Source organism: Mercenaria mercenaria, chromosome 5 (assembly GCF_021730395.1).
Source record: "Mercenaria mercenaria strain notata chromosome 5, MADL_Memer_1, whole genome shotgun sequence".
NCBI classification, from domain to species: domain Eukaryota; kingdom Metazoa; phylum Mollusca; class Bivalvia; order Venerida; family Veneridae; genus Mercenaria; species Mercenaria mercenaria.
In genome coordinates, this window is record NC_069365.1 from 93,221,405 (window position 1) to 93,248,299 (window position 26,895).

At 35.2% G+C, this 26,895-nt stretch overlaps 1 protein-coding gene across 1 annotated transcript; it reads right to left on the bottom strand.

Moving 5' to 3' along the window:
* Positions 1-7,098: 7,098 nt before the first annotated feature.
* LOC123557963 (tubulin beta-4B chain-like) lies at positions 7,099-15,340 on the bottom strand. The gene is made up of 9 exons (XM_045349796.2): positions 15,182-15,340; positions 11,831-11,939; positions 11,320-11,430; positions 9,777-10,021; positions 9,336-9,543; positions 8,984-9,226; positions 8,336-8,521; positions 7,899-8,017; positions 7,099-7,400 (listed from the first exon to the last, which is right to left on the bottom strand). Exons 1-9 carry the CDS (start codon positions 15,236-15,238, stop codon positions 7,338-7,340), a joined length of 1,341 nt encoding a protein of 446 aa, XP_045205731.2. The 5' UTR covers positions 15,239-15,340; the 3' UTR covers positions 7,099-7,337.
* Between the last annotated feature and the right edge of the window lie 11,555 nt (positions 15,341-26,895).

Here is a 26,895-nt window from a genome sequence, read left to right on the forward strand (position 1 = left end):
GCTCTTGTTGTTTTGACTGCAGACAAGTTCTTGAGTACATTGGTGTAATTATACCTTAAATTTACCATACTTTTATGTTTTGCTTTATTTATCTGTTATTTTTGCGCTGATGTTAGAGCCTTTCTCAGCGGGGATTTTATTAACATTGTGTTGTTTAACTTGTTGAAAATAGGGTAAGTGCGAGGTTGGCATGCCCCAGACGCGTTTAAACCCCTAGTTTTCTTTATATAGTTTACTGACCGTTCCAAGGCGGTGCCCCTATTTTCAACTGGTTGTATTGTCTGTTGCGTATTTTTTCTTGTTTGTTGTAAGCGTATGTCCTCCGCCTCACTCCCCTTATTGCCCCCTCCATTGCATTTACGCTACTTTTTGCATCCTATCCCCCTTTAGTTTTAGTAAGTTTTCGTGGCTCCCCTTTGTTTTGGCAGCCGAATCCTAAGACGGTACTTGGGTGTTTTTCCCTACTTGTGTGGGTGCTTGCGTTTGTATGCTTGTGAGTCTATAACGGTGCCCTACTGTTTTCTTATTTGTTGCATCTATGTAATTCAGTTGATCGTAGGTGTGTGTTTTTATCTTTGGTCTACCCCCTCCCTCGACCCATTTCGCCCCTTACCATTTCCTTCCCTTCCATCAATATTTAGCATAAATTATGTACTTGTTGGATGTTTGAAGCAATCCGTCTGAAATATTTTTCCATTACAGCTTCTTTTTGTTGTGGGCCTACTATACAAATGCGTGGCTCTGGGGCTGTGTTTTTGGTGCTCTGTGCTTTCGAGAAATCTACCCTTACCTATTGTCTTTAGAAAAAAATTGAAAACAGTAAGTAATGCTGTGAAAATGCAGCAATTTCAGATGGGTCTTAAATTGTTTATATAAAGCTGTGTTGTAACTATATGAGCCGTGCCATGGGAAAACCAACATAGTGGGTGTGCGACCAGCATGGATCCAGACCAGCCTGCGCATCCGCGCAGTCTGGTCAGGATCCATGCTGTTCGCTAACAGTTTCTCCAATTCCAATAGGCTTTAAAAGCGAACAGCATGGAGCCTGACCAGACTGCGCGGATGCGCAGGCTGGTCTGGATCCATGCTGGTCGCACACCCACTATGTTGGTTTTCCCAAGGCACGGCTCATATTATCAGAATGACTTTCACAAATGTTACGTGGGAGAAAATGTAGATGACTAAGGAGTAAGGTGTCTTATAACGTATTCAAAATACAACTCTGGTTAGATTGTACGTAACAAGTGTTAGGAAGCCAAACCCTTGAAGTCGACCAAACTACCAACAAATGCGTTCCATTTGATGATCATTAGCAAGCCATGCAACACATTTGAATTAATTGTAAGTGTTTGTAATTACCAAATTGCGTTGCAGACTTGTGTTTGTAATTACCAAATTGCGTTGCAGACTTGTGTTTGTAATTACCAAATTGCGTTGCAGACTTGGTTTAAACATATTTTATTTTGCAATATTTACAACATGATTACAAATATACAATAAAGGATTGGACAGGAAGCTTTATAAGCTTAAGGTTGTCCTCTCCCTTTTACAACAATGTGCATATATAGTTCATGGCAATAGAAACCTTCAAATGCATGGAACAAATTACAAACGTTTACTAAAGAATATTACACAGGTGTAAAGTAACTATTTATAAAGTTATCCGTAGTAGGAGATACTGGTATAAAAAAGAAAGAAAAAGGAACAGAAATAGTAAGAAATTGACAACAAAACTAGAGGCAATTACATGATGGAGTTACCATCACTTAACACAGTTAAAAGGGTTTGATATGCTATTTTTCATGTAAGCTATTTCTGATATGTTTACTTCTTTTAGATCAAAATCGTTTGGATTTAACAATGTAACACTGAACAGCAGTAAATATTTCTACGTTGGAATCATCTGATAGGGCAGGACTACCTCGTAAGATAACATTTAATGTTGGAGTACAAAACTGGGATATGATATTGAACAATTGTATTCTTAAGTGAGAATACCTCGGGCATATGAAAAAATAGTGATAAGGCGTTTCTACATCCCCGCAGTCACAATTTGGAGACTCAATAAGTTTTTAGCATAGAGCTCAGAAGATAGAGAGCTGCATTGCGTACGTAGCCTTGTATGAAGTATCTGAGATTTTCTTACTCCTGTCAGAAAGTACTTTGGAACAGTAGGAATGTCATTATTTAACATACGCTTAAAGGATGCTAGAGAACAAGCATTACGTATTTCGTCTGGAAGAGCGTTGAAGTCCCGTATGACTGATGGAAGGAAGGAATTGTAATAAAATGCAGTATGTGTGAACATAGTCTGAATATTTTCAGCATTTCTAAGAGGGTATCTGTGGTCTCTTCCTACATTAGATGGAACAAGGTCTGAAAGATAGGACGGTGTGAGGTTATTTTTCATTTTATAAAACAGCACTAACTTATGTTTTTTCCTTCTGTTTGCAAGGGTTTCCAGCCAACTTCAGATAAAAGTTTGTCAATAGAAACGAGTTTCGTTGTTCCAGTTACTATTCTTGCTGCTTCATGCTGAATTTTTTCAAGTTCCTGTTTTTCATTATGAGTGCAATTGTCAAAAAGTACGTCACCATATTCAAGAATAGGTCTAATGAATGATTTGTAGATTACCTCAAGAGAATTCCTGTCTAGCTGAAATTTTAACTTTTTCATGACATTTATTCGCAGCCAGGCTTTCTTTGTTATGTACTCAATTTGTGTAGTCCACCTAAGATCATTTGATAGAAAAATACCTAAATGTTTATGATTATGGACTTCGTTTATTTGCTGACCCTGCATTAATAGTGGAGGATGATAGACTCTATTTTGTTTGCGGGATATCAATAACGACTCAGTTTTAGAAGGGTTAAAGTTCACTAGCCACCTTGATGCCCAGTTTGAAATTTTATTAAGATCTGAATTTAAGATAGCAGAAGCAGTATTTGGATTTTCAACTACAATTGAAAGGCTCGTATCATCTGCAAATAACCTTATATGAGCATGAATATCTAGGACTATGTCATTGATGTAGATTAAAAATAAAAGGGGGCCAAGGATTGATCCTTGGGGAACCCCTGCAGTGATTACTTTTTGAGATGATATACAGCCAGGAAGTATAACACTTTGTTTCCTATTATGGAGATATGAGAAATACCAGGATAGTAAGGACCCAGAGATTCCAATAGACTTAAGTTTATAAATGAGACCCTTGTGCCAAACACGGTCGAATGCCTTACTTATGTCACAAAATATAGCCCTTATCTCTTTACCAGAATCAATAGCTTGTGAAAATAAATTGTGGATATATGTAAGTTGGTTTACTGTACAGTCACCCGGAACAAAACCAGACTGCAGGGGAGAGAGGATGTTATGTTCATGAAGAAAATTGAAAGTATGTTTGAACACGATTTTTTCAAACACTTTATTGACAGTACTTATGAGAGAAATAGGACGGTAGTTATTTACAAGAGGGGGGTCTCCAGACTTAAAAATAGGTGTAACATTAGCGTTTTTCCAACTGTTTGGAACTGTAGAAATACGCAATGAGTAATTAAAGAGGTCACACAAGGGGCCGGATAGTTCTAGAGAAAGCTCACGAAGGATACGATTATTTATACTATCAGGGCCTGCAGCTTTAACTAGTTGAAGAGATTGTAAAACAGATATTACTTCATCTGGGGAAATAGTAATACTAACAAGGAGGTCGTGATCAACAGATTGTGGGTGTGGCAGCGGCGGTGCTGAGTTCTCATCTATACGTGTTTGACCAACAAAAAAGTCATTGAACAAGTTGGCTTTACCAGGCATATCTTCAATAATTTTATCATCATATGACAAGGGAGGAATAGAGGAGGAGGAATATGGTTTTATGAAAGATTTCAAACAAGACCACCAAGTTTTGTTGGTTTGAGATTCTGATCTTAACTTTTTAGAAAGAAGATCCAACTGTTGACTCTTTGTAACACGGATTTTGTTAACTATAAGATTGCGGAGGTTTCGAAATTTTTCCCAGTGATACGGAATGTTTCTTTGTCTTGCCTTTCTATAGTAACGTTTACGTTTCCTAATTAGTAATCTGATTTCATTCGTGAACCAAGACGGTTCACCCTCTCTGATCAGTACTTTTCTGTTCGGGATACATATTTTGGCATTCTCAATAATTTTATTTGCAATGTTTTCCGTGTACTTATCAATATCATCATGTTTGAGAGAGTCCCAGTCAAATGTTGATGTTATTTGCCTAAGTCTGTCGTAGTTACCCTTATCGAATAGCCAAACGTGGCGGTAAAATGGTGGAAATTTTGCCTTTTTAAGGTTTAAAAGTCCATAAACTGGGCAGTGGTATCTAACGTTTTGAGGAAGAAAAGGGTCACCAACGCCACTTATGTGTATTAAGTTTTTATTTGAGGTAAAAATTAGATCAATGATTGAGGATGATGTCTCAGTGAAATGTGTAGGTGTATCAATTAACTGCGTCAAGGAGAACTGGTCACATATACTACTGACTTTTTTGTTAGAAACCTGGTTGGCTATGTTAAGATTAAAGTCACCGGCAATAATGATGTTTTCAATACCTGTATCAAAAGCAAGATGAATAGAGTCTAATATCAAAGAGTGTTGAAAGGCATCAGTATTTGGTGGCCTATAAAATGTACCGAAAAGAATATGTTTGTTAGAAACTACTATTTCAATCCAAAGACATTCCACACCGTTGATTTCAAGATCACGCCTTCTTTTATAGTATAGATACTGTTTTACATAAAGAATAACGCCTCCATATCCATCTGCTCGGTCCTTTCTCTCAGGAAGTGAAAAAGACTCCAAAATTAATTCGTCGTTAGGAAAATCTCTATGTAACCATGTTTCTGAAAAAGCTAAGATATCGAAGTCCTTTAGCTCTGCATAAAGGTAATCTAACTTTAAAGCTATACTTTGAACATTTAAGTGGATAAAGGAGATGTGTTTGGAGAGATCAATATGCTCCGTAAAGGTCGATAGTGCGGATGATGAAGATATGGAATCATTCGATCCAGGTCCTGGGTTTAAATGTACATCACCTGATAAAAGTATAAGTGAATGAATATTCCAAATTTGGACGGATATAAACAGTATAGCAATAGAGCCAAAGAGCAAGGATGAGAAATATATGTTTTTAATCTGCTTTTGGCTGACTGGGTATCTGCGACTGTTCAACTGAACCTTAAGGTTGTGTAATGTTGTATAGGAGAAGAAAAGATCCGAAATTATAGCAAATGGCAGATAACTATCACAGCAACAATAAAACAATAACCATACCAGAAAAAGAAATCTGAATTTAACAGGCAGATAAATTCCTCTAATGGTGGTAGATGACTTACGTTTCATAATTACGTTACTGCAGAACACAGCAGAAGAAACAATAGGAAAGCCACCTTGAAAGAGAAAGTCCTGGTAAAAACTTTAGGATAACATATCAACAGGTAGTACAATACAAAACAATACGGAGTTGTTGTCAAAACAAAGGAGAAAAGAAACCAAAACAAAAAACAAGAGAAAAGTAAAATCATATTTGTAGAGAAGGAAGATAGATTATACTGGAATCAATGCAGTTGACTGATATTTTAAGGAATAGGATTAATTTTGTATAAATTAATGATATGGTTTGAAATTCAGCCGCTCCAGGTCTATAATGCATGGTGTTATGATGTTTAAGTTTTAGTTATGAAGTAAAAATAGTGAATAGAAAGTATTGCTTCTGTTCTGTTAGATCATATGATTAACGTTGATACTAAAAAAGAAATCGGCTTGAAACTGCAGAATTAGCCACGAAAAAAAAAAATAAATAAATAAAAGAAGACATACCATACATGACCTCGTAGTTTAAGCCTTACGCCATTTTTTTGAGTTACAGAGAATATTACTTTATGTAATCTAGTAATTATTGAAGTTTTGACTTCTGATGAAGTATACTTTTGTGAACAATACTAAAATAAAATGACAAAAGTGAAATTCTAAATAGGAAGTAAAGCTTATATAGTGTTCTATAATAAGTAACAATTAAAGATAAAAAAGAAAACATCTTGAAACAAGATGTGCCATAACAGAAACATACACAACATATGGTCTTGTGAAATGTGCCGTTAGTCAACAATATGGGGTACAAGTAGTTTTTAGAATAACAATGGATATTAATTTTTGTAATCTAGTATTTATATGAACCTTGTTTTGTAAAGAAATATAATTTTAAGCGAACAAAATTTATTTTGACACAAGTGTTGAGATTACTAAGAAGTACAGTTTCATACAATTAGCATCTGATGATAAAAGGAAAAAGAAGAAAAACATTGATACAGACTTAGCCATGAGAGAAAAACAGTAGACCTGGCCTCTTGGGATACGCTGTAAAACAACATTTTTACTGTTTTTCCCCGAGTTTCAAAAAATATTAACCTATTGTAGTGCATCATTAGCAAGCCATGCAACACATTTGAATTAATTGTAAGTGTTTGTAATTACCAAATTGCGTTGCAGACTTGTGTTTGTAATTACCAAACTGCGTTGCAGACTTGTGTTTGTAATTACCAAACTGCGTTGCAGACTTGTGTTTGCAATTACCAAATTGCGTTGCAGACTTGTGTTTGTAATTACCAAACTGCGTTGCAGACTTGTGTTTGTAACTATCAAATTGCGTTGTGGCATTGTGTTTATAACAACAAAATTGTGTTGCTACCACTTTGAAGCGTAGCAGGATTATCAGGCCTCTCATGACATTGTTTTGTTTTTAAACAGCACTTCTTGTGCAATACAAGTTAAATGCGTACGTTTTTACATAAAACTAAATGTTTGCAAATTTGGCTATGTTGCTGTTAACGTGAAAATCACATCAGATATGTCAGAGTTTTGAGATTGAGCTGGATATTAGACCTGGACATACGACACTTCTGTACTAGTTAATATTGTTCTGTTAACTCTGTGACCAGTATTTGTCTGGTATGTTACACAACATACTATCATATAGCATCATAAGTTGCATAAAATTTATTAAAACCCATGGTAATAACGAAATGGCAGTACAATCAAACAATCTCGGTTTATAAAACAAAACAAACTAACACATTCTAGAGGTATACGTTTAATTGTTTTCTGTAAAAATAGAGATCTACATAACTATTTATAATAAGTAACCTAGTTTCTTTTGTAAAGGTTGTATAAAATGTATTGTAAAATGTATACAGATCCTTTCACGTTGTTCTTTTTTGAATGTTTCGTAATTAATGGACGGAATCATGGGGATAAAATGTGAATGTCTTTGAATTAAGTGACAGCATGTAACGTCACAAAGCACTTGGTGGTAACTATGCCTCGCCCTCTTCTTCACCCTCCTCGTCAAACTCGCCTTCCTCCTCCGCGGTAGCATCCTGTAAATTAAAGAGATAAGATTCTAAAGCGTAAAGTTACGATATTTTCAGAAAGTACAAGATGTCAAATCGAGTTCACATTTTAACATTTAAAACTACAAAAATATAGCATGTGATTGTTTTAAGTGATAAAAATAATAGAAGTTGTTCGAAGAATAGTTTCTGTAGAACATTTATTTTGAGTCCAATCATTTTCAGTAACACTTGCAATCACAAAAAAACTTGTAGATAATTCTTTGGCAACAAATATTGCCTTTAAGATTTAGGAAAAATGTTTCTTGGACCAGCAGTCCCCGCAAGCAGGATATATCAAACTGATAGCAGGCCGATGCGGGTTTCAATACTGGCCCGATTTTATGTTATATATGTCCAGCAGATAGCGGTTAGATATTGATGTCCGGTATCACTACTAAATATTGCCATCTTTCCTGGGGTTGAAGTTATTGAAGTAAGAAGAGATCAATAGGTTGTTGGAGAATACAAAGTTAAGGGACTGACCTGGTATTGTTGGTATTCTGATACCAAATCGTTCATGTTGGACTCTGCTTCTGTGAACTCCATCTCGTCCATACCCTCACCAGTGTACCAATGCAAGAAAGCCTTTCGCCTGAACATAGCTGAAGAATGAAAATGAAAAAAGATGAAGAATAAATATCAATTTATTTTAGTTTGAATTTTGTAGAAAAATAAACATGCATGCCATAATCAAGCAAAGAGATAAAACTGTGTGGCACTTGGCAAGTGTCTGGATTGCTTCAACATGCTAAGTTCTCTCACGCACACATGTCAGGCCAATAAACGATAGCTCTAATAAAGGACATAAGGAATGGAAATGTAACTAAAGAACTTTTTCTGTGATCATTATGACGCTGTTAAGTCAGTCTTTGAACAAAATTATTTATTTTCTAAATATTTCAAATATGTAAATAACCAACCTGTGAATTGTTCAGAGACTCGCTTGAACAGTTCCTGGATGGCAGTGGTGTTTCCAATGAAGGTGGCGGACATTTTGAGACCACGTGGCGGGATATCGCACACGGCTACCTTCACGTTGTTGGGGATCCATTCAACAAAGTAGCTGCTGTTTTTGTTTTGCACGTTCAACATCTGTTCGTCAACCTCTGTATTAAGAAACAATAGGAAACTTCATTTATCACAGACAAACCGGTTTTAAAGCGTATTAGAGTTTACTGAGGCATTCAATGAAGTTGATGTTTTTCATTTGAAATGAACGAAATCAGTTGTCATTGATTGCAAGATCTGAGCAAATCTGTTACAGAAGCTGTTGTGACATAAGAATAACATGTTTTCATTGATTCACATAATGTTTTGGCCGAAACAGCTATTTCCTAGAGATAAAAACCGGTGGATTTCGAACGTAAACGAATAGAAATTTTACTAGTTCGTTGGAATTTGATTTCATGAGTTGATTCAACTATGAAATCTATGAAAATGTATGAAAATCGAGCTCTGCGAAATCTTATGATTTCACAGTATTTTGTGTGAATTTCCCGGTGAATTCATGTCTTTTGTACTTTAAATGTAGCAGTACGCGTTTTAAAAGATACGTAAGTACAACATACCTTTCATGGACATACGCCCTCTGAAGATGGAAGTGACGGTGAGGTATCTACCATGGCGTGGATCACAGGCAGCCATCATGTTCTTGGCGTCGAAGATCTGTTGTGTGAGCTCGGGTACTGTCAAGGCTCTGTACTGTTGGCTACCACGGGAGGTGAGGGGAGCGAACCCAGGCATGAAGAAGTGCAGACGTGGGAAGGGGACCATGTTGACAGCAATTTTACGAAGATCTGCATTCAGCTGACCTGCAATGTTTTAAGGGTGGATTATTTTTTGTCGACCAAAATTATCTTCTAAACAATTCAATGGTCGAATATTTTCTACAAATTTATTGAATTACATTTTCATCAGTACCTGGGAAACGCAGACAAGTGGTGACACCCGACATTGTAGCTGAGATGAGATGGTTCAAGTCCCCGTATGTTGGTGTAGTCAGTTTCAAAGTTCTGAAGCAGATGTCGTAGAGAGCCTCGTTGTCGATACAGTAGGTTTCATCTGTGTTCTCAACAAGTTGGTGGACTGACAAGGTGGCGTTGTAGGGTTCGACGACTGTGTCTGATACCTGGCAAAAATATAAAGTTTTACAATATAGTTGCTTTACAATATAGTTACGCTATGAACAAATAGAACTAACACTAAAATTGTTCTGGTTAATGCCTGAAAAATTTGTTTAACATCGATTGTAATGAAAAATTCGTAATAATATTAGTATACATAAAAATGTAGAATACTTTGTAAAACACACAAAAAAAGCAACAAAGTATAGTTTGCTTTGTTTCTGTGTCCGGTACACACCTTTGGTGATGGGACAACTGAGAATGTGTTCATGATTCTGTCTGGGTATTCTTCACGGATCTTGCTGATAAGAAGGGTTCCCATACCAGCACCAGTACCACCACCTAGAGAGTGTGTAAGCTGGAATCCCTGAATACAATCGCATGACTCAGCCTCCTTTCTTACAACGTCCAACACGGAGTCGATCAACTCAGCGCCCTCTGTGTAGTGTCCCTTTGCCCAGTTGTTTCCAGCTCCGCTCTGTCCTAGAAACGAAACAAAATAACTTAATTAAGGCTAATAGGACACGGATATATAGCAATAGTCGGATATGCCATATAAATGAGGATTTATTACAAAAATATTATACATATATGAAATGATAAATATTTATACGGACATGCTCCTTGTTTCATAAACGACCTCAGTAGTGGATGTTGAAGAAAACAAATAAAAAAAACTTCTAAAAGCTCTTTTTTTTAATTTTCACGATGAAAAAGTCAGAATTAGCCCTTTGTTTTGTAATCAAAACGCGCAACAGGGTATTGAAAGATATGAACATAAGCAAATGTGTTATACTCAGCATATTTTAACATTAGCCCTATCTCAGTTAAAAACAATAGTATCCATGGATGTATAATCTTTAAGTCAATATCTGCTTGGTTTATTATTGTAAAATGTGTATTCACGCCTTTATCAGCCCATCTTCAATATTGCGTTATATTTACAATCATACAAAAAGAACAATACCCGTCAAATAATTAGTAGTCAATAAGTATTTGTTTCAGTCCTATCATGGAATCACGAAACTTTGCGTGCGAAGATGTTTTCAAATAGGAGCCCGAACTTAATACCTCTGTCACTTTGACTCCAGGTCAGACCGGTTATCTCTATATCAGGTTTAATCAATTATTGTTTTATTATATCTATAGAAGTTACGGTGTGTCTTTATTGTCTATAAATTGTATACGTTATTGATATACGTGGTATTATGAACACATACCATCTTTAGGTGATGAATTTGAAATTCCTTATTAAACGCAAGTCAAAACATGAATCCATTGTGTGTTTTGCAGTTTTGGTGATTTTATATTTTCAAAACTATCAAAGAAGATTGATTTAAGATATTTTGAAATATCTAATTTTGAAATACATTATATAATACAATTATATAATCTATCAAATTGTGGTTCTCTGCAAGCATTCATGAATCTCGTTCTTTTGTCTTTGTTTGTCAGTGTTTCTCTGCCATTAATTGAATTATTAAAAGATGGCTACTTCGATTGTCCGGCCATCACGGGGTTTCTGTTAAGGACTTTGGACATGTACCCGTGTTCAACAAGTTAGCCACTCGTTCCTGTACTGCCTCTCGTAAACCATAAGACACAGGGAAGTAACGAGCACTAATTATTACAGCTACAACTTCAGATAGTGCCAATCGAACATGGCCATATAGAGTTCTTGCTTTTCGCAACTGGAAATTGGTCTGAGTGGCCTGACTTTCACTTTCCATGCTGAGCATGATGTTGAGATGAACAACCTTATATAGTTTGAAAATACTGACCGAACACAAAGTTGTCAGGTCTGAAGATCTGTCCGAATGGCCCTGATCTGACAGAGTCCATGGTTCCCGGCTCCAAGTCAACTAGAACAGCACGTGGTACATTTTTGCCACCTGAAAAATGTACCCTTTAATGATCATCATTCTTAAAGACAACAAGAACACAACATTATATTTCAAAATTTGAAATTATTTTGGTGTGACTTTTTCAAAATGTATGTTTGTTTAAATACAAAGTCGAAATATCTTTCACCGAGTGAATAAAAAAGTATAATACGTTCATAAGTAACGAAATTTCAAGAGTGAAAATGTGAGATGTAGCATTCAAAGTGAAAAGTATTTAACAGAAAAAATTTTTTTGAACTTCATGTCTTTTCAGGTAGTTAAGCCAAATTTTACTCATTTTATTGTTCCGTACCAGTGAATACATAGTTGATATTTTTCACTGAGAATTCACAATATATAGTCCCGAAAAAAATCATGCAATTAAACGTATTATACATGTATAACATACCAGTGGCTTCGTTGTAGTAAACATTAATTCTCTCGAGCTGAAGGTCTGAGTCTCCATGGTAGGTACCTGTGGGGTCAATACCGTGCTCGTCTGATATTACTTCCCAGAACTGAAAAGTTACGATTAAATTTGCCCTAATTTTCAGTTAAAAACCTTATTATTATTCTTAGTTTTGATGTAATGGACATGTCAAACGTATCTATTATTATTCATACTGTTGTTGAGAAATTAAAAAGTCCAATGTTCGATGAAATATTTCTAGTGTTTATTTATCAGTGGCCTTTTTGCGGCTCGACTTCTGACTGGTTCAGGCCACTAAATTCAAACATTTTACCTCACATCACCTTTGATCAAAGCCTTAGTAGGTTAATAGGACATATCAAACACAGACAATGAACGGCTTAAACCATATGTCTCTTATTTAGAGACTTACCCTTAAACCCTTTACTCACTTGAGGTTTATCACTTGAATAATTGCTCATAGGAACAACACTCAATTACTTATTATTTTGCCTAACCCGATCAAGTCTTTTTCGGCTTCATGTTGCTCAATCCAGGTTTTTCGTTGTTTGCAGTTACTTATGTAAATTTTTTTATTTGTTATTTAACTTTGAAGTCTTCATTACCTTAACACCGTCGTTGCCAAAATCTATAAAAGTATTCTGTATAAACAACTTATGTTAGTTCTCTTTCATTGATCAACTGACAAATGTCTACATTTTTCTGTAATAAATATCACTTAAATACCGCACGTTTGTACATTTTATTCAAATCATTTTATCATCTTTTGTATATGCAAACGTGTACAGCTCGTCTTTTCTTTGACTCAATCATAAAAACAAAAACGCTCATTCCGATGTCCACGAATAACAAAGTTTATAAAATCTTTTCAGTAATATGTTCGAATTTATTAGTTCTTATCAAGACTGTAACGATTAAACCCTTCAAATTTCATAAGCTTTTAAACTCTTAAGTGACAAGAGTGTCTTAAAAGGATTTCAAATTAAATCTCATCAACAAAGATATTGTAGTTTTCACTTTCCGTCTAAATACTTTTATGAAGAATGTTCTGTTTCGCTTATCTCGGAAATGCTTGAAATACAATTGAAAGCGTGCTAGACTTACAGAAATGTTTCAGAATGAAGGTGAAAAGGTTAAAAGTAAATTTGAATTAAATCATGTTTTAAGTTTTTAAATATATATACAAAAGCTTTTATAAATTCATGCGTTATTGAAAAAAGTGAAACATTGGCCTTGTTTAGTACTTTGCCTCTTAACAAAACGCCTATCAAGGCTCCACTCAGTGCAGTGTCGTCGCGAAAGTAAAATTCGAACAAATGCAAAAAAAAAAAAAAAAGAAGAAAAAAGAAAAGAAAAAAAACCCGGACTGGTTCAGTAATACATGTCTGTGGTGGAAGTTCCTTATGACACAATGATAGTATAACTTTAAAGGGGGTACACAATTTATTTGACAGAGCTATTTGAAACGTTTGAACTTGTTTAAATAATATCTATATAACAAAACAGGTGCTATTTTTTGGCACTGCGATACATCGTTCTGTCATCAGATACGGCACATGAGGCAAAACAATATGAAATACAATTAGATGTAGGATTTTAATTTTTACGACTGAATTGAGATTCTACTTAATATATTTTGACTAAATAAATAAGATTTTCTTACATGCAGTTGTTTTTCACTAATTTATCATAATATGGTTATGCAAAGCTAAGAACGATGATACAAATGCGCTCATAATACATGGCCGCCATTGCTTTGAAAATAGAATTAAGACAATATATTCCGAAATTTATTTTTCTTTTCATCAGAAACGCGACACATCTCAAATACTGATAGTTTCCCTTTAAGTTTATTTAAAATACAAAATGCCAAGTTTAAATCTTGTGTTTTCAAATTTGATACATGCTCATTTTGAAGTGCAAAATCGTGATAACATTCTTTGAAGATGAACATGATAATTGTGGTATCAGCTAAATTTTGTGAACAAGAACAAACACTCTGATTTCCTTAAGTGGACGTTTAGATACATCTCTGCAATATGATACCCATACTTTGCAATTTTGAACGATTTGCAAACTATCAGTGTGTATTTATAGGAGATTTTTGTTTAAATTTTGGTGTTCAAACAATAGAACATTTACACAAACACTTTAAGTAAATGATGATACGAGAATTGGCCTATTAGAGGATCGACATTTTATTGTGATTTATACCAGAACGTATTTTTATTTATCTCTTGCAAATGAAGTATTTGTAGCGAAAATATTTTAACCCTTACCCTGATTTGTCCTTCTTTCAGTGTGGACAGTACCATTAACTGTTAAAAGGGGAGCATACTAAAAAGATACTGACTGAACAGCGAACAGTGCAGATCATGATCAGACTGCACGGATGTGCAGGCTGATCATGATATGCACTGGTCGCTCAGGCAGAATCAGCCAGGTCCAGCATGAAAAGGGTTAAGAGGCATTTATATGAAAAGAATATTATATTTGTGCCTTTCCACGTTGAATTTATTAAACCCGTTGAATAACAGTGATAAAATATTCTACAGAGCCTCGCATTTTATTATATCAGTCAACTCGGTTAATAAATTCAGTATAAAAAGACATTCTTGTAAAATCCTCCATATCAGCATTTTTTAGTAATTTCTTAATAATTAATTTATTATTTATTATAATAATAATTGATTATAAATAATAATAATATTATTATTATCATTATTATAAAGCAACGTGCAGCACGTGTAAGTTCGAAATTCCACTTGTTTCTTAATCATAGCGATTTAACTATTCTTTTAATGTATTAACATAATGAATATAAAAATTTACTTTATTCTACAAATAAAACTAATTCCTTTGGGGAGATTACGAGCAGACATTTTATCAGTTTTAACACCAGAGAATAAAGAATCTGAGATTTGACTTTGATGTAAAAGTACATTTAAGAAATATTTGGTCATATAGTAGTAACACCATGGTGTTATGTTTACAAAATGATGTTTCATTCAGTTAGAAATAAAGCCAAATCAGATTGTAACGAACAGCAAATGAAACGTAATCATAAACTCAGATAATAAAAAAAATCCATCTGTTATAAAAATAAAGTTTTTTTTTCGTATAGTGTAACTGTTAAAATAATCTATGCTTTCCTTAAAATTCATATTTGTTACTTTTTAAAAGATCATTTAATCAAACAATATGTAAAAATGATGATAAAATTGCGCAGGTAATAATTAAAGAAAAAAATGAATAGAATATCAAATTTAGTTATTCCAAAAACAACAATAAAATTAAAATAAAGCAGCAGAAAATGATAAATCATCTTACTTTTGCTCCAATTTGGTTGCCACATTGGCCAGCTTGCATATGAACTATTTCTCTCATGATGTATTTTATGTTTTTATAGCTTCCCTGAATGAATTGCACTGGGTTCTTTTCCCCTTGATGATATTTCTTCCGATTGCCGAGATGGACACTCCGACGATTTATATCCGGGCGCTTTTGGATAAAAATCACGTGGTCGTATTAGTGCGCATTTTCACAAAATAGTTCGGCGCGCGTTGGCAAAACAAATTTAAACATATATAAATATTGTTTCAACTCGTTAGAAACATTGAGCAAGATACAATGTCGATAATTTGTCTTGATCTATCAAGATTTATCATTTCATCACAAGATATTTTTTTTGTATTAGATGAGCAATGGTATTTGAAGGCGTTGATATTCCTTTACTGTATGTTGGGACATGAAACAGTTATCTGACAGGTTGTCAAACTAAAAGAAAAACGGCCCAGAACCGCTGAAAGGGGCTAAACTAGTTGACGAGGGACAATGGCGACATTAAGATTTTAATTTTCTGTCAATTTTCCTTATCCAAACAGAGCAAATAAGATTCATATATATATAAATGTATCTGTTTTTTAACAATTAAAACGTGTTTATTTTAGCTCAGCTGTGGAGAGAAATTGCATGTTTTCAATACCGATTTGTGTTTTATATGAAAGGTGCGCCTGTACTCAATACGGTTCAAACCCACTACCTTAAAGATAGACAGTCAACAACAAACTTTATTCATTATGTCATCTTCATCATTATCATAATCATCATGCTACCATAATCACTATCATCATCATCATATTTTTATTCTCTTTCTTGCTTTCTTCATCATCATAAATTATCAATAATAACATTTTTCTTCATCATAAATAATTCAATATCGTCGTCGTCGTCATCATCATCATCATCATCATCATCAGCTTTTTCTTCTTCTCCCCATTCTTAACATCATAACCACCGCCACCATCAACAAGATCAGCAGCATCATTTTCATCATCATCATTATTATCATGTTCTTCATCTTCCTCTTCATCATCAACACCAGTATTACCATACTCATCGTTTTCCTCGTTGTCGTCAGTATCATTTTTACTTATTTTTATTTCATGGCTTAATGGCTTAATGAACCAATGAACATAGTTTGGGTTCAGACTTTCATAGTATGGCAAGTTTAATATATTTACAAATATCTCATTATACTCTAGCTAACTTTAGTTTGAATGCAAAAATGGGGATATTTTATCAAGATCTTGCAAAGCTATGGTATCAATAATCATCACTTTGCGTGATAAAAATTTGATATATCAAAAACAATAGTGGCAATGAGATACCCATCTTGTGTGTGTATGCATCACAAATTGTCACATATATTGTGTCGGAATCTCAATGGGGACTACAAATATTATCTTAGATTAACCCTCTATATTCCATGTTCCCTGATTGAATTGGTGCAATGTAATCGACGATTTTGTAAATGTTTGTTCTTGATTTATCTTTTTAAATATTTTTGTTAATACTCGAGATGAAAATCTCTGTAAACAATACGCTAACGACAAGTGTTGTAAAGGTGATCACGGTTGGCCGTGAGAAATCCATGCCAAAACTTCTAGTGCTTCTTAAGGTAGGAGAACACCCGTTGGACGTAAATGTAAATTTGCTACCAGGTCGAGATCAGAAGAAACCGGCGAAATACAGAGTAAGAGCAATTTGGGATGCCCGTCTTAACCATTAGCCTGCTAAATTGCTAAAATGGATTGGTCCATCATTCAATCTGGACAATGCCATTTATCATTCAAAGGGGTGTTCACTGAAGATTTACTGACTGAATTGCGAACAGTGCAACCCATGACCAGACTGCACGAATGTGCAGGCTGATCTTGGTCTGCACTGGTAGCAAAGGCAGAATCACTTGCCCTCAGCAGGCAAAAGGTTTAAAAAATCTTACATCTCATTGAGTGTATTTAAAAATGTCGCACATAACCTCACTTTATCCTGCAACGTGGTCCTCCTTCGTTACATAAAGAATCGAAAGAAAGTTAAGTCTTGCTGCGATGTTACTCAAAATAAAATAAACTCAGACAAAGCATTAACTTATTTTCTTTGTTTTGCTTTTCTTAACTCGATATAGAAAAAGTTAAGCAAATTATAGCATACATGTTCCTATAAAAAATAAATTATCATTATTATTGGTTAACGTTTTAAATATTTTGTGCTACTCATTCACAGAAATCTACGTAATTTCCTAAAAAAGAAATAACTATTTAGGACACGGTAGAAAACACTATCTATCGTACAATTATTTCATATGTATTAATTCCATAGGTATACAAAAACCTTATAGAACAAGGAACAACCAAACAAGTATTATTCGTTTTGGACAATTAAAATTTGTTTTTTTTTTTTGTTTTGAATTCAAATGCATTGATTAGTCATTTGAACAATTGTTTATATATTATGAAAAAACAAAAATTTATTTTGGAAACAACCTCTTTAGAAATTTCAACGAATCAATATTTTGGAGGTAGCTATTTTGGAGCCATAGTTGTTATAACAATAAGTTGCTTGCCATCTACATATATTAACTATTCGCTGACAAAGAAGTTAACCCCATCTGCGACAATACCAATAGTTACATTTGTTTATCTCAAAGCAATTATTTCAGTAAGTGGACCAAATCTGAGGCGACATTGCCCAGTATCTTATCGGATTATGAAAAGGGTCAACATGGCTTAACGTTTGAAGTTGGTTTTGTAATGGTAGGGGCCTCGACAAGAGCAAATAGTATGCATATACCAAAAATGTTTCGTCTTGAAGCCTGGGCTTGGTCCATCCCTTCTATCAAGATGTTACAAAATTTGATACCTGATCCAAGTACATGTATTGAAATGCCTTATATTCAGCCGTTAGATTTTAACATTTACAAACTGTCGTTATTCACTTCTTGGGCCTTCATAATAATCATTTTTGTTTCTATATAAATAAACAGTAAACTGCCCTTCATGTTTTACAATTTAAGTAGACTAGAGTCCTATTACATACCATGATGTTACCATTTAGAAGAACCTCGGCAAACATTTCATGTACCATTAGTAACATAGTAACGGTAAAGTATCATTCCTAATAAATATTAGTGTCAAAGTTCATTAGTTTTTTTTGTTTAATCTGCAAATAGACAGAAGCGTACTATTTACACACTATATTGTTCACCAAAATCGAAAACGTGACAATACGTAAAAGATGGAACAGGTCTTGTTATCTCAGATAATTTAAAGTTAAGTCAAAAATTTAATCAAGATTTTGTATAATTTATATATCTGAAGTATCATTTTGGCTATATATGAGAAAGACCTTTTCATCAGTGGGTAAATTAAAGCGTTAGATGTGTTATTTTTTTAATCATTAACGTCTTGATTGCATCCGCTTGCCCACGAGTAGCGCTGGTTTGAACCTTATACCATATAAATCAGCTATCTGACTAAGAAAGCCGGTGGTTCTATCCATGTAAAAGTACAGTCAAACCTGAGTTAAGCAGTCGGCCAAAGGAGCAACAGAATACCTGAGTTAAGCAGTCGGCCAAAGGAGCAACAGAATACCTGAGTAAAGCAGTCGACCAAAGGAGCCAAAGGAGCAACAGAATATCTGAGTTAAGCAGTCGACCAAAGGAGCAACAGAATACCTGAGTAAAGCAGTCGGCCAAAGGAGCCAAAGGAGCAACAGAATACCTGAGTTAAGCAGTCGACCAAAGGAGCCAATGGAGCAACAGATTACATGAATAAAGCAGTCGGCCAAAGGAGTCAAAGGAGCAACAGAATACCTGAGTTAAGCAGTCGGCCAAAGGAGCAACAGAATACCTGAGTTAAGCAGTTGGCCAAAGGAGTTAAAGGAGCAACAGAATACCTGAGTTAAGCAGTTGACCAAAAAGAGCCAAAGGAGCAACAGAATACCTGAGTTAAGCAGTCGGCCAACGGAGCCAAAGGAGCAACAGAATACCTGAGTTAAGAAGTCGACCAAAGGAGCATTAGAATACCTGAGTAAAGCAGTCGGCCAAAGGAGCCAAAGGAGCAACAGAATACCTGTGTTAAGCAGTCGACCAAAGGAGCAACAGAATACCTGAGTTAAGCAGTCGGCAAAAGGAGCCAAAGGAGCAACAGAATACCTGAGTAAAGCAGTCGACCAAAGGAGCCAAAGGAGCAACAGAATACCTGAGTTAAGCAGTCGGCCAAAGGAGCCAAAGGAGCAACAGAATACCTGAGTTAAGTTGTCGACCAAAGGAGCCAAATGAGCAACAGAATACCTGAGTTAAGCAGTCGACCAAAAAAGCCAAAGGAGCAACAGAATACCTGAGTTAAGCAGTCGGCCAAAGGAATCAAAGGAGCCAAAGGAGCAACAGAATACCTGAGTTAAGCAGTCGGCCAAAGGAGCAACAGAATACCTGAGTTAAGCAGTCAGCCAAAGGAGCTAAAGGAGCAACAGAATACCTGAGTTAAGCAGTCGGCCAAAGGAGCAACAGAATACCTGAGTTAAGCAGTCGGCCAAAGGAGCAACAGAATACATGAGTTTAGCAGTCGACCAAAGGAGCAACAGAATACCTGAGTTAAGCAGTCGGCCAAAGGAGCAACAGAATTTGCCTGCTTAAGACAGGTGACTGCTTAAGACAAGTTTAAATAAGAATAAAAATTCAATTTGTAAAATTAGGTGACTGGCCGCTTAAGGCAGGTTGCAAAGTGACCGCTAAGGAAGGTTTTACTGTAATGTCCAGACGGGAATAAAACACCTTACCGTAGCAGTGAAACTTTAAAGTCGCCGAGTGACATGACATGTTGAGATACCTTTAAATATAACAAAAACAAATCAAAGTAAGCACTATTTTTGTTATGTTTATATATTATCCTTACTGTGTATTAGCATTCGGATTAACCCTAATTGCATTTAGTTCGCCAAGAAGTCAATTCGTGCAAATTAATTCATTTGGGAGCCTTTTTGTTAATTTACTATTTCGCCTTACCAGTGTGAAATGTTTATATACTACAAATTAAATATTTTGACAAACAGATCGAATGCTTAGTTTTTGGATTATATTTTAGACCATATTTACATTTCAGAAAAAAAACAGTCTGTTAGGTTATACCTTATTCAAAAGAAAGGACCCCAAATGCTTTGGAAGGACGATCTGCAATTGTACTTCTAGGATATTTACATCTTTAAAAGGGCACTGCATGGTGCTACAAAAAATGTACCAATGATACAGAAGAGTAGTTCTGCATGTTAATTATGTTATACACAACATGTTCCAGTATTCCTTATTCTGACGCTGGTTCCCGATATGGAGTGTAAATAGTTGAAACTCCTCAATACATTACTTTTGTTAACCAACGGATCGACTAACTTCAGTCTTTCATAAAACAAGTAAGGCAACTTTGTGCTTGGTCTGGAAAAGTTGTTTGGATTCCGGATTAGACAGGTTCCGGTTTACAGAGATAATTTTACAATGAAATAAGAAGCTAAACTGGTCAGTTTGGACGTTTCCGGTTTTCAGAGGTTCCGGTATGGAAGGGTCTTAGTGTACCAGATGCTTTAAGATACTACAGAGAATAAACTGTATAGTCTGGTAATGATTCCATTCAAATAAACGTTACATATTTTACCGTTTCATGTAAAGGTAAAGTACAGCTGTATATAAATGTAGATAAAACTTTAAAGTTTAGTTCTTTTAAACGTAAGATTATTTTAAGATAATGTATTAAATAAAACATTCTTAAAACGCATATTAGATATAGTCTCTTATTAAATATTCAAATATAAATTCCGTTAATTAAAATACAGTGGTACATGACACGTCAATATTTTTCAATACTGAAGTTCAATGTTCATACCGGTATGTGACGGTGACGTCATTTATATTCATCATTGCATTAAAACGTTCTTTGACGACGATACTTCATTTTTATTCAGGCTAAAGAACTAATTTTATATTATTTAATTAACAAATAATCAAGGCCTTCGAGTTGTTTATCGTCTAATTTACCACGGTTCATCGTTCAGATGCTTCAGTATTTAACCACGAGGGCGTTAGCCCGAGTGGTTCAATCCCTACGCATCTGAACGATGAACCGTGGTAAATTAGACGATAAATAACAAGAAGGCCTTGATTATTTTCATTCTGACATGCTCTTTAATATATTTTAATAAATATTATACTGGACTTCATTTACGCGAGGAGTAATGTATCGGACGTCATGCGGCAATTTGACGTCATAATTGACGTCATAATGCTCTCTTACCGGTCCGCGCGTCAACCGTTGTTTATCGCAGAATATACAGAGCTTGATTTCCTTCTTTGTTTAACTGGAAATCAAACCGAGTTATGTTAGAATATGTAATAACTGTAGATCTAAGTGTAGTATATGCATGTAATAAACAAATATTTGCATCCAAAAATATGCACTCTCTTTTTTCTTTGGAATGATTTTGCACCCCCCCCCCCCCCCCCCCCCCACCCTCAAGTCACATTGAACTGTACAAATCAAGAGCTTATTACCGATATTTATATTTGGTCACATATTTTAATGTTGTTATTTTGCAATTTTTAGATGTAAATGACTGGAATAATTTATGAAAGACAAGAAATATGAAAATAATAAGTCAAAATGAAAATAAGTATTGAATAATTTTGGTGCTGCTGGAGAATCTAGATTTCAGCTGACAATACGGTCTGGTATGATCGCTAAACAATTCTCATAAAAAGGGTATAAAATATGGCATCACATATTACCTATTCACGGCAGTATTTCAATATATTAAAAAAAATGTAAATAAATGGTGAGCTTAAAAGCGTTCATTTTCTTGTTGATAAAACTACTTAATGTGAAAAAAAGTGTTTTATGAAGTACAATAAGCGACAAATGCCAAACGTTTAATTTCAGCTAAACGTATAACTTAAACTATCATTCAAATAAAATACAACATCATTGATTCGTAATTATGTCGTGTTTCACTATTTTATGTTATAGAGTGCCTATTAGGAGGTCCTAGGATATAGGGACCAACCCTGACATCAAAATACCAAATATTGCCACTTTTCTTTAGTCTCTAAGACGGCAAATTATGCAAACTACGGTCCTTTACATTACAGAGCAGATTTTTAATGCTACCGGTAGTCCACCTGTCGATTGCTGGGGATTATGTATACAAACACTTAACAGTTTCTTAGCACAAAAATCATTATTTTAGGAGATGGAAATCAAACTAAGCAATATAAATTCAAACCGAACAATTTACAACTTTCATTACTTCAAAATCTCCCGATTGAGCACGATTAACAGAACGTTAATGCTCCATTGATAGATAAAATATTATGTTTAACAAAGATTTACTGCTTTCGTCAATTACTATTTCCTTTTTGTTAACGATGGCCATCTTAATTTTTTATCGAAAGTAGTACGAAAAACATTGCCACTCTGTAACATTACCACTCACCAGGAAACAAAATAAATCAAATGAATTCAATGCTTTTGGCATATATCTTGCAAATTTTTATTTGAATATTTTGTTTTTCAATTTAGTGTTACGGACTACTCATTGCTTTGTACAACTTGAAAGCCATTTGAGCCGTGCCATGAGAAAACCAAAATAGTGGGTTTGCGACCAGCATGGATCCAGGCCAGCCTACACATCCGCGCAGTCTGGTCCGGATCCATGCTGTTCGCTAACAGTTTCTCCAATTCCAATAGGCTTTAAAAGCGAACAGCATGGATCCTGACCAGACTGCGCGGATCCATTCTGGTCGAAAACCCACGATGTTGGTTTTATCATGGCACGGCTCATTTAATGATGCAATTATTTAAATGAACGTTACAGTCTTATTCTATTTTTCTGTAAACATTCGTCAGTTTTACGGCCATATCATCTTTTTCATGACTGTCATCGATCTATTTTCATATTTATTAAAGTATGCCAAAAAAGTGAGTAAACTTTCTTAATATTTATCTAAGACTTACTGAAACCCGATAATTAAAGCATGTCTTTAATTTCTCTAACTGTCCTTGTTAATACATAGGGAATTTTCTCTGTGGTTTATAGTAAACAGATGTAATGCTGTTCAGCTTCAGCTTGTTTATAATCATCATCATAATCATCATCATCATTAAACTCATCATTTTTATACGCCCGTTTGAAAAACGGGACGTATTATGGGAACGCCCCTGGCGGGCGGGTGGGCGGGTTGGCGGGCGGGCGGCGTCCACAGACCTTGTCCGGAGCATATCTTCTACATGCATGAAGGGATTTTGATGAAACTTGGCACAGTTGTTCACCATCATGAGACGGAGTGTCATGCGCAAGAACCAGGTCCCTAGGTCTAAGGTCAAGGTCACACTTAGAGGTCAAAGGTCAAATTCAAGAATGACTTTGTCCGGACCATATCTTCTTCATGCATAGAGGGATTTTGATGAAAGTTGGCACAATTGTTCATCATCATGAGAAGGAGTGTCATGCGCAAGAACCAGGTCTCTAGGTCTAAGGTCAAGGTCACACTTAGAGGTCAAAGGATACAAGAATGAAAACTTTGTCCGGAGCATTTCTTCTTCATGCATAGAGGGATTTTGATATAACTTGGCACAAATGTTCACCACCATGAGGCGGAGTGTCATGCGCAAGAACCAGGTCCCTAGGTCTAAGGTCAAGGTCACACTTAGAGGTCAAAGGTCAAATTCAAGAATGACTTTGTCCGGACCATATCTTCTTCATGCATAGAGGGATTTTGATGAAAGTTGGCACAATTGTTCATCATCATGAGAAGGAGTGTCATGTGCAAGAACCAGGTCCCTAAGTCTAAGGTCAAGGTCACACTTAGAGGTCAAAGGATACAAGAATGAAAACTTTGTCCGGAGCATTTCTTCTTCATGCATAGAGGGATTTTGATATAACTTGGCACAAATGTTCACCACCATGAGGCGGAGTGTCATGCGCAAGAACCAGGTCTCTAGGTCTAAGGTCAAGGTCACACTTAGAGGTCAAAGGATACAAGAATGAAAACCTTGTCCGGAGCATTTCTTCTTCATGCATAGAGGGATTTTGATATAACTTGGCACAAATTTTCACCACCACGAGACGTAGTGTCATGCGCAAGAACCAGGTCCCTAGGTCTAAGGTCAAGGTCACACTTAGAGGCCAAAGGTCAGATACAAGAATGACTTTGTCCGAAGCATTTCTTCTTCATGCATGGAGGGATTTTGATGTAACTTGACACAATTATACACCATCATGAGACGAAGTGTCATGCGCAGTTCCCTTCTTTCGAATTACTTCCCTTTGTTGTTACTATAAATAGCTTATATTGTAACTTTTTCATTACTAGTCGTAGGGAAAAATCGAGACCACTTTTCTGTAGTACAACATGCATGCTACATCCAATTTTGAGGTGTATTTTGACCAGTCTCTACCTGGTAAAGATTTTTGTGAGGACTTACAATTTTTTTTTTTTGATTTTTTTTTTTTTTTTAAGATTAACTTCCCTTAGTTGTTACTATAAATTACTTATATTGTAACTTTTTTATAATTGACCGTAGGGAAAAACCAAGACCACTTTTCTGTGGTACAACATAGATGTTACTTTCCAATTTTAGGTGTATTTTAAGGTATCTCTACCTGGTAAGGAGTTTTTTTGTGGACTTAGAAAAACAAAACACTTAGTTATTACTAAACAACCACAAAATTAAAATTCCATTTGCAAATACAGGTGCTAGAGTAAAGAAATTTGCTGTGACGGGCGTATATTGTGACATTCTTGCACTCTTGTTGTTATTGTTGTTATCATTATGTTTTGAGTTTAACATTCTATGACAAGGACAGCATTTCTTGTTGAAATATTAAATGAACAAGTCCGTACAGTTTTATACAATTTCTCAACTGTTCGTCGGGACTACAGGATTTTATCTTGCATGTACTTATCGTCAATTCTGATTTCATCCTAGCAAATTACCCCATTATCCTATTCACAATGAAATATTTGTGTAACACTCTCGCTTTGTAGATCTTCAGGACATCCATATGTAAATAAAGAACTCAATTTCGTAGACCAAGAAGCTTTAATGGGGCTTATCGTATAAAAGAAGGACCAAAGAAGTTGTCAACGCGAAGAATGAAAAGTGTCTTTGCATTTAACAAACTGCGATCAATTTGATTGATGGGTAAATATTTACGTAAGAATACAGTCCGAGATCATCCGATTAGATATTTTATGTTTCAAAGAGACTTACCAACGTGGATGAGTGAAAAGGCGCTTCAGAATATGCAAATCGATTGCGTTTTGCATATCTAAACCATTAACAGAATGCTTCCAAGTGCAGCCAGAGTGATTAGAGCTTCCTGTTCAAATATAACGGTAAAATCTAGGACATACAGGCACTACACTGGTACCAAGACATCATGCCATTGAGGAATGCAGTTCAAGCCTACAGATTGACCATAGTGATATATCAAAACAACGATCTTTGCAATTGATCCATCTATGAATGTTACAGTCGCTAAACAGGCATTTACACGCTATACGTATTGTAGATGCAAATAAATGTTTGTTTTAAGTGCTTTCTTATCTTAAAACTTGGTATCAACTTACGGTTATATATAAAAGGTTTTCTGATGCAAGATTAGAAATGTATGTAGTGTTACAATTTAATAAAACATTATTTTTTATTCTAGAAATTCTTTGTGAATATCATCAGTTTTAAGCGCGACAGGACACCTTAGAATGACTCAAAACTGCTTAACGGTACAGCTATTTATACTAGGGTTTTTTATATTTAGCAATGAAAATACATGTACAGTTCCGAAGGGGTGCTGATTCTGTTTTGGGCCATTTTAAATTCACACAGTAACCTGGCCTAAATCTTGCATTAGGGGTCTCCGTGGCCGAGTGGTTAAGGTTACTGACTTCAAATCACTTGTCTCTCAGCGATGTGGGTTCGAGCCTCACTCGGGGCGTTGAATTCTTCATGTGAGGAAGCCACTACGCTGGCTTACGGAAGGTCGGTGGTTCTACATAGGTGCCTGCTCGTGGTGAAATAATGCACAGAGGGGCGCCGGGGGTCTTCCTCCACCACCAAAGCCGGAAAGTCGCCATATGACCTATAATTGTGTCGGTGCAACGTTAAATCAAAAAAAAAAAAAAAAAGAAAAATTAAAATAAAATAAATAAAAAAGAAAATTAAAAAAATAGAAATAAAAATAAATCTTGCATTAACTGAATTATAAGCTTTACAAGGTGATGACGAATGGCATATATGATATGTTTAGGCTACCAGCGAATAAAACTAAGAGTTAAGAGGTAATGGAATAAACATTTTAAGAAATTAAAACAGAATATCCATTCCCAGGTCTTAACCGGACCTCTTCTCACCTAACTGATCAAAACTTTTTGTAACAAACCTCTTTGCTCTTATTTTAATTTGAAGGTTACCTAAGAAAGACACTTAAACGCCAGATGTGTTTGAGCATATATTCCGTTTTTATACATAGATGAATTGTGCGACAAACTTATGATCATACTTATATTCATGTGGACCATGGCAAAATGTAAATTTAAAACAGAAGATTAAACGTTTTTTTCTCTTCTGAAAGAAAATGACAGCAAAGCTCAGGAAAAAACAAGAAAGATCTTGATATTTTTTTTTCAAATATATTTACACGATTTGCAAATTTAACAAAAT

Excerpts from the sequence above, each read along its gene's own strand:
- LOC123557963 (XM_045349796.2), bottom strand. The coding sequence starts at position 15,238 with ATGAGAGAAATAGTTCATATGCAAGCTGGCCAATGTGGCAACCAAATT. Across the intron at positions 8,522-8,983 it reads AGGGCGTATGTCCATGAAAG|AGGTTGACGAACAGATGTTG; the intron begins GTATGTTGTACT and ends TTCTTAATACAG. Across the intron at positions 7,401-7,898 it reads CAGAATACCAACAATACCAG|GATGCTACCGCGGAGGAGGA; the intron begins GTCAGTCCCTTA and ends TTTAATTTACAG.